The 13,366-nt window shown below is 54.9% G+C and overlaps 6 protein-coding genes across 6 annotated transcripts; 2 read left to right on the top strand and 4 right to left on the bottom strand.

The window, feature by feature from the left end:
• Positions 1-10: 10 nt before the first annotated feature.
• On the bottom strand, positions 11-3,030 carry EV422DRAFT_566455 (SNF2 family N-terminal domain-containing protein; the record flags this gene model as incomplete). Its single annotated transcript, XM_053072438.1, has 5 exons — positions 11-730; positions 819-896; positions 959-1,003; positions 1,094-2,224; positions 2,293-3,030. The coding sequence occupies 5 exons, from the start codon at positions 3,028-3,030 to the stop codon at positions 11-13; spliced, it is 2,712 nt and encodes a 903-aa protein (XP_052926435.1).
• Positions 3,031-3,918: 888 nt separating this feature from the next.
• EV422DRAFT_525429 (cytokine-induced anti-apoptosis inhibitor 1, Fe-S biogenesis-domain-containing protein) lies at positions 3,919-5,619 on the top strand. Its single transcript, XM_053070047.1, has 3 exons — positions 3,919-4,845; positions 4,917-5,092; positions 5,156-5,619. Exons 1-3 carry the CDS (start codon positions 4,044-4,046, stop codon positions 5,273-5,275), a joined length of 1,098 nt encoding a protein of 365 aa, XP_052926436.1. The 5' UTR covers positions 3,919-4,043; the 3' UTR covers positions 5,276-5,619.
• Positions 5,620-7,114, bottom strand: EV422DRAFT_525432 (BTB/POZ protein). Its single transcript, XM_053070048.1, has 3 exons — positions 6,651-7,114; positions 6,324-6,372; positions 5,620-6,244 (listed from the first exon to the last, which is right to left on the bottom strand). The coding sequence occupies exons 1-3, from the start codon at positions 6,769-6,771 to the stop codon at positions 6,103-6,105; spliced, it is 312 nt and encodes a 103-aa protein (XP_052926437.1). The 5' UTR covers positions 6,772-7,114; the 3' UTR covers positions 5,620-6,102.
• A 373-nt stretch (positions 7,115-7,487) lies between these two features.
• Positions 7,488-9,297, bottom strand: EV422DRAFT_525434 (ATP10 protein-domain-containing protein). The gene is made up of 7 exons (XM_053070049.1): positions 8,875-9,297; positions 8,642-8,815; positions 8,516-8,559; positions 8,388-8,446; positions 8,193-8,315; positions 7,963-8,121; positions 7,488-7,887 (listed from the first exon to the last, which is right to left on the bottom strand). The coding sequence occupies exons 1-7, from the start codon at positions 9,264-9,266 to the stop codon at positions 7,618-7,620; spliced, it is 1,221 nt and encodes a 406-aa protein (XP_052926438.1). The 5' UTR covers positions 9,267-9,297; the 3' UTR covers positions 7,488-7,617.
• Positions 9,298-9,348: 51 nt separating this feature from the next.
• On the top strand, positions 9,349-11,328 carry EV422DRAFT_525436 (uncharacterized protein). The gene is made up of 5 exons (XM_053070050.1): positions 9,349-9,722; positions 9,927-10,062; positions 10,133-10,351; positions 10,425-10,690; positions 10,765-11,328. Exons 1-5 carry the CDS (start codon positions 9,518-9,520, stop codon positions 11,136-11,138), a joined length of 1,200 nt encoding a protein of 399 aa, XP_052926439.1. The 5' UTR covers positions 9,349-9,517; the 3' UTR covers positions 11,139-11,328.
• EV422DRAFT_525439 (uncharacterized protein) lies at positions 11,329-13,363 on the bottom strand. The gene is made up of 3 exons (XM_053070051.1): positions 11,906-13,363; positions 11,768-11,841; positions 11,329-11,690 (listed from the first exon to the last, which is right to left on the bottom strand). The coding sequence occupies exons 1-3, from the start codon at positions 13,226-13,228 to the stop codon at positions 11,606-11,608; spliced, it is 1,482 nt and encodes a 493-aa protein (XP_052926440.1). The 5' UTR covers positions 13,229-13,363; the 3' UTR covers positions 11,329-11,605.
• Positions 13,364-13,366: the final 3 nt, after the last annotated feature.

Genomic DNA, 13,366 nt, shown 5'->3' on the forward strand with positions numbered 1-13,366 from the left:
GGCGAGAAACTTAACCGAAGCGTACCCTCTTGCGAGGCTGCTCAATGACTGCATCGGTATCCCGATCTTCGTAAATGTCTTCCCGTTTGGCACCCGTATGCGTCGTGCCATCGACCGTCCTGCTCTTCTCGCCACTCATCCCGATCCCCGGGTCCGCGCCCATGGCGGTGGACGGCACTACAAGATCAGTAACGTCACCGACGCGCTCATCAGCCGCATCAACATAATAATCCGTCGCATCCGCATGCAGCGCGAGTCCGGGGGCCGGTATGAGCGGGATCGGTTTCGCGAACCTCGTGAAATGGTTCTCCTCCTCCGTCGTGACCGTAATCATATCCGTATCCTCACCACTGTTACTTTCCACCATCTTCGCCGCACTCAACATCCCCCTCAACTTCCCATCCTCCAACATACTCCTCGGCTCCCTCCTCCTGCCCTCATCCGCATCCCCACTACCCAAAATTTCCCCCCGTCTCCTCAACACCGCCTCCTCCATCGTCCCCCTCGCCACCAGCGTCTCGACATACACCGGGTGAGTGGCCCCGATACGGTGGGCACGCTTGATAGCCTGCCGCTCCATGTCGTGTTGCCAGACGGGGGAGACGAAGTAAACGCGAGAGGCGGAGGAGAGGTCGATGCCCCAGGCGGCGAGGCGGAGGTCCATTATTATTATGGGGGTTGATGGGGAGGTGTTGAAGGTTGTTACAGAGTGGGAGCGTTCGGAGACGCGCTGGGGTGCGGGAGGGGTTTAGTAAGGGTTCATGTGGAACAGGCGGTGGGATTTGCGTATGAACGGAGGGAAAGGATTTGTAACATACCATTTGCCTGTGAAACAGGATACAGCGGACTTTGGCAATCCTGCACACTTCATGGAGATAATATATCTCTTGGATGAACTGCGGCCAATGAGGAAATGAGAAAGGGCGACAATACTGGAGGTTGCCTATTCAAAACTCACCTGGCAGTAGATAATGATCTTCTCGGTCGGCGAATGCTTGATGATCTGTGGATGAACGAAGGTTTAGCCCTACGGGTTCGAAACTAGAGAAGAAACGAATAGCGAAACACCGCGCGCATATCGCGATAAACCCACCTGATCCGCCAAATAACTCAACTTCACACTCGCGCTTCCCAAAACCTCTCCCCCCTCTTCCCCACCCCCCGTCCCAATCCCCAACGTCACCCGCTCCTTCTGCTTCCTCTTCTGAAAAGCCTCCAAATCCGCTCCCTTAAGAACGGCATTCCCCACATCCGTCCACGCAGTCGTCTTGCCCCCCAACTGCGCATGCGGCCGTCGCACCTCATACACCACATCTACGACTTTCACGATGTTGCGAAGCAGGTCGCTTTGGGACGCTGTTGTCAGCACGGCTTGGATTTGAGTGAGTTGGGCGAGGTCTGCAGGGGAGTAATGCGGGCTTTCCTTGTCATCGATGAGGGCGTGTGTGACGTTGTTGAGGGCGGTGTGTAATTGTGAGATGAACTCCGGGTCGGCGAACCAGAAACAGGATAACTGTAAGTTGTTGATGACGTCTTTTAGGGGTTTAGCGTTGTTGGCGTGGAAGAAATAGTCCTGGTGTTCGCGTTCGGAGAGGACCGCGTTGGCGCCGATGAAGGCGATGATGCAGTTGTGGAGGAGGCGTTGGGTGTACCCGAGCTCGAGCGTGACGATGGTCTCATGCAGCGGGGGCAACTTGACGTCGCGCTCAATATCCTCGAGTTTGTTGCGGACCATCAGGCGGGACATCAGGTCTTGCAGCTTCTCGTAGCCCCTGAACCCTCTCTCGAGGAAGGGTTTCATGATCATGTTCCTGAACACGTCCCTCGAGGACGCGAACGGCTCGACGCGGAGGAAATCGGTCAGGAGGGCGCCTAGTTTCTGCAGATCTTTTTGCTCCTCTGCGTCGAAATTCTTCCGTAAAATGTTAGGCATGGGCGTCCCGGTGCATACCCACCGTCTATCGCACTCCAGCTTCGCGGCTAACGCGACTTGGTTAGCTTCCTTGCGGGCCATCACGTGCCCCTCGTCGACGATCATGCGGAGCCACCGGATGTCGAGAAGGGGGGATCGGTACCGCTCGCCGTCTTTTGTGACGCCGTCTAGTTCGGCGCCGAAGCGAGGGTGAGAGATGAGGACAATGTCGTATTTGAGGAGGGTGAGGGCGTCGGGGACGGGGATGGTGTTGCTCAGGATTAAGACTTCGAGGGTTAGGTCATGGACGTGCTGAGAGTGTTATGCGGGTCAGCGTGAAGATCCCCGTGGTTGCAGGCGCAGGATAATTTCAAACATACCTTGATCAGCTCCGTCTGCCACTGATCCACCAAGGTATCAGGCACAACCACCAAAGTGCAAGACGACAGATAGATTTTTTCCTTCGGCGCCACCCTCCCCCTACTCGCTGCCCACATATTGTTCTGGTTCGCATACTTGAAAAAATAGGAGGGCGACTTGCGCAGAAGTTTGTACAAGTGACTTGGGAAGATATCCTTGTAGTGTGTGAATGGTATTCGGTGGGTGAGGATATGGGACGCAACTAGTTTCTTTAGTGATGGCGCGCGACGGACGGATGCCTCGTTGTCGTCCCGGCTGTCCATGATACCCAACCAATACGGATCTAAATCCGCATACACTTTCTGATCAACGCAGTCAACCGGTGGGATGCTGATATGGTGTCTCGTTTGAAGAATAAGGGCAATGGCAATGCAAGTCTTTCCAGTTCCCATATCCTCGCAAATGATACCGCCCCGATTTTCCTCCCAGAAGAAAGGACTCGCGAATACTGATCCCGTGGAGATCTGTATCCAGTAGGGCGCTCCACTGTCGGGAGACTTGCACTCCATAAGATCGGGATCGAGGACGTGCTGGGGTAGTAGCTCGCGTTGAAGGAGCTTCCAGAGTGTTCGTCTTTGGTAGCCGTAGAGCGTGCTTTTCATGCCATTAGGCGCATCGGCTGTGATACTGTCCTCCAATAACGCTAATGCCTCGGTGTCTTTCGTGTCTTGTAATGTGAATGGGGCAGGGGACGACATGTTTGCGTAAATGTCACTTAGACTCACTTGCCTGTACTACATAGCGTCCAGTGTTAAGGCGGCTGCGGCAAATTTCCCTCCTTCAATCTGTTTGGTCCTACCTCATGCGAGAAGAGTCGTTTTCTCTCAATGCCATCAGTCTCTCCCTTCCAAGACTCCTCGCTCGCGTCAACGAAGTTCAGCAGCTCATTCAGCAGCTTCCGGCATGTCTTCGCCTGTGTCTTCGACAGACCTCCAAACTGTCTCCGACCACCCTTATCCTCGGGCAAAAGGAATAACCTCACCAACACGCTATCTCGTGGCGAATCGACCTCGTATACGACACTGCTGACAGTCGTCTCCCCTTCTATCTTGACCTCTGGGCATGGCTCTACATCAGAAGACGCTACCAAAAGTGGTGTATACTCTGCCCGAGCCAGACCACAGTCGCACACATAACTGAGAATATCGACGAGTGAGTGGTGTTTGCCGAAGGAAGTTGCGGGCTTTGGTTGTATTCTCCAGGGTACCCAGACACCGGGTCGTAATAGGTCTTCGTCATTGTCTGCGAGCAGGAGGATCACGTCCTTGAAGGCTATTTGCAAGGTTCCTACAGCTACCCAGTCCTGAGAGTCGTTGGGCGGCATGCTGCAAGCGTCCCCTGGGGTCCTTACGCCCTCCTTGCCAGCCAGTTGTTGTGCGATCAGCGTGGGAAAATGCCAAATTGCCCTGGACAAGACTCAAGAGTCCTAGAGACCTCACAAGCGCGACGTGACAAGCACATTAAATGCTTCCCTCCCAAATGCACGTGACCGTCAGACCCCATTTAATTGAAGTTCATTCACAAAAAGAGCCATCTCAATTACTCATCAGAACTCGTTTTGACGCTGCGTCTTTCTCTCCACCACTCCACCACATTCCACATTCTGACCTTCCACAGTTGACTGTGAAAGGCTCAAGCTTCGAGTATATTCTGATCGCCAGCCTCTTCTCTACCCCACTCTCTCCTTCATCCAAAGCGAAAACGCAAAAAAATGGTATCCGCAACCCTCGTCTCCCCCGGCGACGCCGTCCTCCTTGTCGGCAACCCCGTCGCACAAGCCGCCGACCTCCAAAAAGCCCAGCAAGACCTGCTCTCCCTCGTAACCCCAACCGGCAAAGTCGTCTTTGAGCAGCTCGACCGTCTGCCACACATTACCCTCCCCAAAACCACATTCAACGCCGCGGTCTCGGGAACATCGGCTATCCAGCCCGCTGCATTCCCGCACCCGGACGCTGCACTCGCTAAACTGTCAAGTGCTTTGAAACCGAATGGAGTGCTGTACCTCCGTGAACCGGTCCTGGTCGATTCAGCCGCGGCGGCTACGGTGACAAAGACAGAGGCGTTACGGGTGCCTACGCGGACGGTAGCCGGTCTCCTCTCTGCGCTCAAGCTCGCCGGGTTCGTCGACACGCAGATCGTCAGCGAGAGTGCTTTGGAGGACGAGAAAGTCGCGGCGTATACAATGTCGTGCTGGGGCGTCACGCCTGGGGAAGTACCCGGTGTGAGCGAGTACTTGAGGGGGAAGGTGGTGATGGTGGAGGTGACGGCGCGCAAGCCGGGATATGAGGTTGGGGCGGCTGCTGTGCTATCCTTTGGGAAGAAGAAGGCTGCTGCTACGGATGGTGTGAATGGTGTGAATGGTGTGAATGGTGCAAATGGAGTGAAACCGCAACCGACGAAACAGGCGGTGTGGACGGTATCCGCAAACGACGACGATGAGGATGAGGAGCATGAGTTGGAGGATGAGGATGCGTTGTTGGATGAGGAGGATCTCAAGATCCCAACCAAACTCGGTTCGTATCCCTATCCCTTCCCTTCATCATCTCGAACCCATTGAACCAACCCCCTCTATGTTGTTCCACAGCCCCAGAAGACTGCGCCCCACCATCAACAGGCGGCAAAAAAAAGGCTTGCAAGAACTGCACCTGCGGCCTAGCCGACGAGGAAGAGGCCGAGGCCGCTGATGAGGAGAAGGCGAAGGTCGTGGTTGTCACCCCGGCGAAGAAGGCTGCGACTGCGCCGGCTTCTTCTTGTGGGAGTGTAAGTGGACGAAGAGAGAGATTGGGGATTATATGGGATTCTCACACATTGCCTTTTTTGTAGTGCTATCTAGGTGATGCTTTCAGATGCAGTAGCTGCCCATACCTCGGCATGCCGGCTTTCAAGCCGGGCGAGAAGGTCGTCTTGGCTGGAAACCTCCTGAAGGATGATCTCGAGCTTTAAGGCCCTGACAAAAGCGGAATGTACAACATGGCACACATGGGTGGAAATCAGGAGAGTTGGAGGATTGTGGGAGCGCGGTGTGTCGTGGGATGGGTGCATCGGGGCTGAAATGCGTAGTCTGATGTGAGATAGGGACACACCCGGATCGGCCGTTCGTTTGGCTCGCACCAACACCACCCTTAGTGTGGATCCAACGTATTGGGACTCACTGCGGCGGATGCGGATTCATAGCATCACCCCATTAGAATCACCACACGACACTGAAAGCATCAGATCTCCCGCGTCTAAAGTTTCTCGGAACGGCAAGAGCACACATGTAGGAATAGGTCATCAAGAAGCGTAGTGGTTTACGGAATTCCATTTTTGTATCGTAGTGATGTGTATGGGTCAATATATACGCCCCGCATGGTGGGCCCCGCATGGTGGTAAACATTCCTGGGTTATGCATCCGCTTATCTACATCCCCTCGCTCCCCTCGCTTGGTACAGCGGGTATTCGGTTTGTAGGGTCGACCGACCGTCTCACGCACATCCGCCCCCCGCCTCCCCCCTCACCCCAAAAAAAACTCTTTTGATTCCTTCTCTTGATTCCTGCACATCCTTTCTTTCATCCTCAGGCATCCCCCCTCTCGAAGATCCTACTTCTCGAACCGCAGTAGAACGGACAACTCGATGGAGACCTCCGTCGCTCTATTAAGCAGCCCCCACCGCTCCACCACGAAAAGTCCCCTCGCATCGTCATCCTCGCACGAATCCCTTCCCCAATCCCTTCCTCTACACCCCACCACCTCGCATCCATGCCCAACCCCCCTCATCCCTCCTCACACCCTAACAATCCAAGAAATCAGCAGCCATAAGCAACTCCAGCGAAATCTCTGGCGCGATCGGGAATAAAGGGATCTCGGCCGTCGTGTTGGTGTAGCGCACTTTGTAGTACAGGTACTTGCACACTTCTTCGAGTATTATTGCTCTGTGGGTGAGAGATCGGTTAGGAGGGGAAAGGGGAGAGGGGGGGGGGGGGGGGGGGGGACAGGGGGTGGGGAATTTACTTGATGTCTCGGAAATGGACTGTGTTTTGGACGGATTCGGTGAATTGGCCTGGGTGGGGTTGGCAGTAGACTGGCGTTAGGGGGGGATCTCAGACGAAGAAGAGGGAGCTTGGCCGATTGGAATCATAGCCGGTATACATGTTCCCACCTCTCCCATCATCACCACATGATCGTCACCGCAGAACTGTTCCACCGTTCCGCTTTGACCCAAGCCCACAAACACTCCCCACGCAGCACGGTGAAAAAGCTACGTTCCCTTCCCGATCCCTCCGAAGTGTCTTGTGGGAGCACCACCACGTCGCTATGGGATTGTTTCGTCTAGCATACCTGGACTAGAAAGCATGTTCTTGATGGTGCCGGAAGCCATCGCGCATTTCCGGTCGATGATGAATTCAAAGTTGTCGGAGCTGACTAGCTTCACTGTTTCTGTTACGGATGTGTCTGACATCTTTGCGTTTACGTTGGTCGGATGGTTTGGAGTGCGGGTGGGATGATTTTGGCAATTTTCAAGAATGAGACGAGAGACGCGAGGTTGCTCTGGGTTTCCATTCGTCGGTGATTCGTCGGGGCAGGGAAAGAGGTCGCGACAACCATACAGCAGGCAAGCACCAAGGTGCTTCCAGCCACATCCTCACCGAATCCATAGCAATGCATTGTCGAGAAAGGAGCAAGGGGTCCAGATAGCATAGCGGGAGCTCGCACTTACCTTCTTAATTAGAGCACTTACATTATCGAGCACACACCTTACTGTAGGAGTTGTACCCAAACTTTGGATGAGAAAGAGATCGGAAGGAGGGTGGGAGCCAGGGCGGGCTCTTTTATAGCCAGCGGGGAGGGGCTGGCGTTTGAAGTGCTGCATGTGCCTGGCCAGGCCAGAGGGCCAGACTCAGGCGCAAGACGGGAATCGTCGACAAAAAGTGGAGAACAAGAAGGTTGCGCCGCGTTTTCTCCTACTAATGTAACGCGTGTCAGCTGGAACCTCCGTTGAGGAGGATCCCTCTTGATCCTTTCTTGCGGGCCCGATCCCCGGCCTGGCTCTGGTGAACTAATGCCCCCAAGCGTATTGCTAGAACGCAAAAGATGATGCACACCCGGTTCCTTGACGCGTTCTTGACGCGTCTTCCCAGGTTATTGATGAAGCCTTGGAAGGAGGAATGGAATCACGTCCAATTTTTCGATGATTTCGCTTAATTAGGTCTATCATTCTCGCAGAATATATACAGTCTAGTCTACTAACCCCAAACCTCACGCCGTGATGATGTGGTTGACTCGGGCATCAGTTACGAAACCTATGCTAAGCACTCTTAGGCGCAGCCTCACCCGCCATCGCAGCCTCAGCAGCACCAGCCGCCTTCTTCCCCACCTTCCCACTCTCCGCCAACCCCGCCAACGTCCTCGTTATCCTAATCATGCTCTCAATCTCATGCTCCTTGGCGGGTCCATGGGCCTGCCACCGTATCCGCCCCTGTCTATCAACGAGGTTAGCCCAGCCCAGTACGTTGTTGGTCATCCCGGCCGCGCGCCGGGCTGCGATGATGGGCTTGTAGTGGAGGAGGTAGGTTGACTGTACGAACGGGGGGGATACACATCCGGTTAGATCGTCTCCAAGAAGACAGGTTTATGTGGTTCACAAGCGTACCTGTCGCTCCTTGGGGACGCTCCGTCTGACCAACGGGGTCATCAACTTCAAGACGGGCGCTTTCAGCCAGTTCTCTTCCACGTTCAGCTGCACCACCTGCAAGTTTGGTTGATCTGCGAATGCTGCAAGGAACGGATCTATGTAGGTTTTGACGTGGCCCTACAGGATCGAAGAATGGGTTGTTGATTGTGTGCATGGTAACCAAGCAGGTCAGGGAGCGACCGACATACCTCTCCCAAAGCTGAAAACATGAATGTGACCAGCGAGACTTGTTTTGTCTTGACCAGCGTGAGCACGTCCGTCTCCTCGCCTGTCAGCGTTTTCGAAAGTGGGTTGGGAACTTGCGGGCTCATCTGTGTGTATGACGCTTGTCAGTGCATGCTTTCGGAAGAGATGCCCATGAACAGCAACGAGTCTCTACTTACGTTTGGGGCCCGCGCCCTTTTTGGGGCTTCCCACAGCTTTGCTCCTTTCCTAGCCGCCTCTGCAAATATGACCTATTCATGAGGGGAACCGCTTCCTCGTTTCGCAAACAGGCATAGTTTCTCCCTACCTTTCAGATCATCCCAATATCCCTCTCTGAACGCCTGCTTCAATCTGCAATATCAAATCCGCAATCAGCACCTCTAGCCCTATTCTTCTCTCGACATTCCATCTCCCCATCGCTTCCAACACCTACAGCTCATCTCTTTCCTTCAAATTCGCGTCCAGATCCAGGAAAGTATCCATACGCTTCTGCATCGTCGGCGAAACACGAGTAGACTGTCCCGCAGCCCGTTTCGCCTGCTGGGCCTCCTCAAGCTCTCGACGCTGGGCTGTAAGCCTCTCGTCGATGTTGGATAAGAATCCGGGCCTAATTTCCCATTGTGAGTGATCCAACGCTTTATACCAAACATGCGCCATTCGCCATACTTCTTCTTCTCTTGCTCCCCAGTAGGTCCCGCCGCTCCCAGATCGAGGTCCTGTATCCCCTTCGCAGCCTCCGCTTCCTTCTGCTTCCTCGAGTTCTCGAGCTCCTCCACCTCGCTCCTCAGCTTGGCTGCGAACCGTTGTAAAAGATTGCCCGTGTCCGGCTTCGGTGGTGGTTCTATTGGGCTTTCAGGCGCCGGCGGTTCAGTGCCGGGCGAGGATGATGGTGTTGAGGGCGGCATCGGGGGTAGTTGCGGTTTTGGTGGTTGTTGTGTTGATCTGAAGCGGGTGGACGTGACTGTCGCCGGGTGACGATACAGACATCCTTTGAACACGAGTGAGGGACGAGCCGCCCCTGCGACGGCGCACAGCGTTGCTCTCCTTGTTGAAGTCATTGCTGATTTTGTTGCACGCTGTTGGGATAAACGTGAACGTTGAGGCCATTTCCGACGTTTCCGACGGCGCTTATAGCAGCGGGACGCCGAACCCCGATCACGTGGACGAAATAAACTCCTCTCGCGTTGCCCAAAATATTTCTGCTGTCCGTCCACCCACCCGCAACAACTGCTGCAACTGCAAAGCTTGTGTGTGAGCGCAACCCCTCCAGAAACAGCACAGCGACACCGACCAGCCAGCAGCACTCACAATGACAGCCGCAAGCGTCGCTTTCTTTTCCGGGGACCAGTCCGCTCTCGAACTCGCCAGCTACATTGCTACCGCAAAGGGCGAGGCTGACAACACCGGCCCCTTCTACGAATCGGCGAAGAAGCTGTTGGCAGAGGAGAAGTACACCGAGGTCTTGACGCAGTTCGCCAGTGAGAGCAAGACGCTTTTGGGCGCTTCTGAGAAAGGTGGGTGTCGCCTTTGGACCGGGGCGCGGGAGGAGAGGCCGAATCGATGGACAATGGAAAATCGGAATGTCTGGAGACTGTGATCTACCGAACATTCACATACTGGGCGGGCTATCAGTGGGGTTCGGGATAGCCGATTGGGAAGTATCAGGGCTCGACAATCCAAAGCGAACGAGAACTCACGAAAATGCCCTTCTTATCCAGACTTTGAGCCATTATACAACCTCCTGTTTGCCCTGATAAAAGATGCTCAACCCGACATTATCCCCGAACTTGTGAAGAAGATCACTGAGCCCATTGTGAGCAGCGGAATAGAAAAGGCCCACCTGAAGTTGAAAGTGTGAGTTTGATTGGAACCTAGCCCAGGTCTGCGCACGCGTTTCCAGACACTCACATCATGACCAATGCAGTCTTTCCAACCTATACAACAACCTCGAATCAAAGTCCTCCGCCCGCTACACCGTTTTCGTCGCCATAGTTAACGTCGCCGCACAAAGTGATGAACTGGAGATCATCACACCTCATCTGGCATCTCTGGATTCATGGTTGGCGGAGTGGGGAACTGGTGCTGATGAGAAGAGGGCATTGTACCTTTTGATCAGCAAGAAGCTGGAGGAGAGCGGGTCTGCGTGAGTTGACAGACTGAAGTTTCGTCCGTCGAAGATGGGCTCCAGCGTACTGACAGGCGATGGCGCTCAATAGGGATAAGGAATGCTACCAGTTCCTCTTGAAGTACCTGTCGACATTCGACGGAGCATCCGCGGAAGCAAAGCCATACGCTCTCCAGGCCATCAAATCCGCAATCAAGATCCCAGGCGTCCTTGCGTTCGACGACTTGTCCAACTTGGACACTGTGAAGGCGCTCGCTGGCTCCAATCATCTGGAGTTCCTGAAGATCTTCTCTGAGGGCGATTTGAAGCAGTACCAGGAGTTTGTCAAGAAGAACCCCAAGATCGTTAGCGAGCTTGGTAAGCTACCCTACACCTGGAACATAGTTCATCAAATGGAGAGCTCTAACTCCTGCATGGTTTCCCTTTCCCAGACCTAAACGAAGAAGACAACCTCACCAAAATGCGTCTCCTCACCCTCGCCTCCCTCTCCGCCACCCACGTGCACTCATCCGTCTCCTACACCACCATCTCCACCGCCCTCTCCATCCCCGAAGACGACGTTGAGATCTGGGTGATCAACACCATCCGCGCCGGGCTCGTGGACGCCAAGATGAACCAACTGGACCGCTCCGTCGTGATTTCACGATCTGTGCACCGGTCCTTTGGCGAACAGGAGTGGAAAAGCTTGGGGCAGAAGCTGGAGGCTTGGAAGGTAGAATTGAAGGAGGTGTTGACGGTTATTGGGAACGCGAAGCTGTTGGCGGGGAGTAATGGGGCGACTGTTGAGGCTGTTATTCAGCAGTAGATGGGGTCCAACACCACCCGTATCTCGAATACAACCCACCTCTGGGGTATCGAGACCACCCTGACCTTAGCATAGCTAGATTATTCCGGCTTCCCTCACACACACACGCACCGCCCTTCCTCCGTTCCCCCCATCTATTTAGATATTTTTCTTTTCGGTAGTCGAGAGAATACATGTACTTAGAACGCAACCCGCTTCGTTCGCCAGTGATCTCATCTCCGTGTTCCGCCCGCGTCGGGTGCTCCCTTCATAACGAGCGACTCGTTCGCTACGCTGGGATTTCATAGGTGACATCTATGTCTCGTGGCAAGACCTGGACAATTCGAGAACAGATTGCTGGGTCTCTAGCGGATACACTCACAAGCTTCTCTACTGTCTGTATGTACACGCTATCCCTTTTCTCTACGGGGTCTATGAAAAAGGGGTATCGGCGGGGGCGGAGGGCAGAGGAGGCGCGGGAACACGTTTTAGCGCAACTCGACGCCCAGTTTCTCCTCGGCTAATCGGCGGACCTGGTCTTGGATTTGGTCGACTTCCTCGTTTGTGCATGTTCTGTGAAAGGGGACGCAAAGCGGGGTTGGGATACGTGACGAATGAGAGATAAGAGGGAGAATGGTTGCTGGGATTACCTGTCCATGGATCTGTAGTTGATGCGGAAGCAGCGGCTGGTTTTTTTGGTTTTGGGGTGTTGGAATTTATCGATCTGGGTTGATGACAGGGTCAGTGTTGCATTGGTTTCAGACGTCCACTGATATCCAGACACATACCAGCTTAACATCCTCCGCCATATCCCCCGCGACATCTCTCACAATGTCCGCAAAATCATTATCATGGAACCCATCGGGGCACCAAAATGAGATATCCTTATAACAGACCGGAAACTTCGAAAACGGCTGAAACTTGACAATGTCGCCCGCCTTGAACTGGTTCAGGAACCGTTCGTCGCGCGACCAGAACAATCGGATGTCGGGTATATCAAACATCACCATCGCGATGCGTTCGAGGCCGAGTCCGAACGCCCACCCGACCCGGTCGGCGTTGTTGGATGAGTCAAGGATAGATTGCTGGATGACGCCGCAGCCGAGGAGTTCGAGCCATTGGCCCCGGTAGAGGACTTCCATCTCCCACGAGGGGGAGGTGAAGGGGAAGTAAGCCTCGATCCAGCGGATTTGGAGGTCGGGGTCTTCGCGGAAGAGGGAGCGGACCATGGATTCGAGGGAGGTGCGGAGGTGCAGGTCGACGAGGAGCGCGTCGGTGCGAGTGTGGGCGGGTTGGATCGGGTTGGTGGGGGAGAGGACGGCGCCTTGGATTGATGATGACGATGATGATGACGATGATCCAGAGTCTTTCATTACAGGATCCTGCATAACCTCCCTCTCCAACTCACTCCTACTGAACGTCCTCACGCCCTCCATCTGATGAAACACCGGATAATGGCTCACATCAATCTCATCCCGTCGATACACATCCGCCGTCAACAAGAACGCCTCATCCTCCCTCCTCCGCAGCACCTCGGCCTGATGCGCGCTCGTATGCGTCCTCAGCACCTGGTTCGCATTCACATAGTACGTGTCCGTGGCCGCGCGGCCGATGTGGTCCGGAGGGAAGAGGAGGGAGTCAAAGTTCTGCTGGGTGGTGACGACGGGGTCGAGGGAGTCGATGGGGGTGAAGGAGGGAAAGTGGGACTCGATGCGGCGTTTGAGGATGTTGATGGGGTGGTTGGGTTGCAGGTGTAGGCGGCGGTCGGTTTTGGAGATGATTGTAGGGGTGACGTTGGTGTGGGCGTGGCGGGTGTAGGGGCGGCCGAGGATTGTGAACTTGTTGGGGAGGGCTTTGAGGTCGGGTTTTGGAGGCGATGGTGGGTGGTGTGGTGAGGCGGAGTCCTGCAGGGTAGCGGCGGGAGTGCTGAGGAAGCGACGTGGGGATGAGAGGTAGGGCAAGTAGGACGCTATTGGGGGAGGGCTACCGGTGTTCGTCGGCGGATGGCGAGCGGAACATAAAGCCCTGACATTACGGCAGCACCCGGTGCGCACGTTTGCGGCCAACGGAGCTGCTGCCATGGCCGTTCTGCGACATACGGGCCGCAGCATTTTGCTCTGGTCAGAGTGTGTGAGAGGGTATCTGCGGGAGCGATGTTGCTCAGCCCATGCGCTGTTGCTCGGAAGGCTCGGAAGGAAAGCTGGAAGGAAAGAGCGCACCCTCCTCCTGCGATCGCTGCGCTTTTGGGC

This window comes from Fimicolochytrium jonesii (assembly GCF_025526975.1).
Source record: "Fimicolochytrium jonesii strain JEL569 chromosome Unknown EV422scaffold_8, whole genome shotgun sequence".
Classification (NCBI taxonomy): Eukaryota; Fungi; Chytridiomycota; class Chytridiomycetes; order Spizellomycetales; family Powellomycetaceae; genus Fimicolochytrium; species Fimicolochytrium jonesii.

What these genes read in the sequence shown, in the direction of transcription:
- EV422DRAFT_525429 (XM_053070047.1), top strand. Translation starts at nt 4,044, where the DNA reads ATGGTATCCGCAACCCTCGTCTCCCCCGGCGACGCCGTCCTCCTTGTC. An exon ending in CAAGATCCCAACCAAACTCG is followed by an intron (nt 4,846 to 4,916) that starts GTTCGTATCCCT and finishes GTTGTTCCACAG; the next exon opens with CCCCAGAAGACTGCGCCCCA. An exon ending in CGGCTTCTTCTTGTGGGAGT is followed by an intron (nt 5,093 to 5,155) that starts GTAAGTGGACGA and finishes CCTTTTTTGTAG; the next exon opens with TGCTATCTAGGTGATGCTTT.
- EV422DRAFT_525432 (XM_053070048.1), bottom strand. Translation starts at nt 6,771, where the DNA reads ATGTCAGACACATCCGTAACAGAAACAGTGAAGCTAGTCAGCTCCGAC. An exon ending in GAACATGCTTTCTAGTCCAG is followed by an intron (nt 6,373 to 6,650) that starts GTATGCTAGACG and finishes AACCCCACCCAG; the next exon opens with GCCAATTCACCGAATCCGTC. An exon ending in GTCCATTTCCGAGACATCAA is followed by an intron (nt 6,245 to 6,323) that starts GTAAATTCCCCA and finishes TCTCACCCACAG; the next exon opens with AGCAATAATACTCGAAGAAG.
- EV422DRAFT_525434 (XM_053070049.1), bottom strand. Translation starts at nt 9,266, where the DNA reads ATGACTTCAACAAGGAGAGCAACGCTGTGCGCCGTCGCAGGGGCGGCT. An exon ending in ATATTGGGATGATCTGAAAG is followed by an intron (nt 8,447 to 8,515) that starts GTAGGGAGAAAC and finishes TCATATTTGCAG; the next exon opens with AGGCGGCTAGGAAAGGAGCA. An exon ending in GCGTCCCCAAGGAGCGACAG is followed by an intron (nt 7,888 to 7,962) that starts GTACGCTTGTGA and finishes CCGTTCGTACAG; the next exon opens with TCAACCTACCTCCTCCACTA.
- EV422DRAFT_525436 (XM_053070050.1), top strand. Translation starts at nt 9,518, where the DNA reads ATGACAGCCGCAAGCGTCGCTTTCTTTTCCGGGGACCAGTCCGCTCTC. An exon ending in CTGGAGGAGAGCGGGTCTGC is followed by an intron (nt 10,352 to 10,424) that starts GTGAGTTGACAG and finishes GGCGCTCAATAG; the next exon opens with GGATAAGGAATGCTACCAGT. An exon ending in CAAGATCGTTAGCGAGCTTG is followed by an intron (nt 10,691 to 10,764) that starts GTAAGCTACCCT and finishes TCCCTTTCCCAG; the next exon opens with ACCTAAACGAAGAAGACAAC.
- EV422DRAFT_525439 (XM_053070051.1), bottom strand. Translation starts at nt 13,228, where the DNA reads ATGCTGCGGCCCGTATGTCGCAGAACGGCCATGGCAGCAGCTCCGTTG. An exon ending in TGGCGGAGGATGTTAAGCTG is followed by an intron (nt 11,842 to 11,905) that starts GTATGTGTCTGG and finishes TCATCAACCCAG; the next exon opens with ATCGATAAATTCCAACACCC. An exon ending in AACTACAGATCCATGGACAG is followed by an intron (nt 11,691 to 11,767) that starts GTAATCCCAGCA and finishes CCCCTTTCACAG; the next exon opens with AACATGCACAAACGAGGAAG.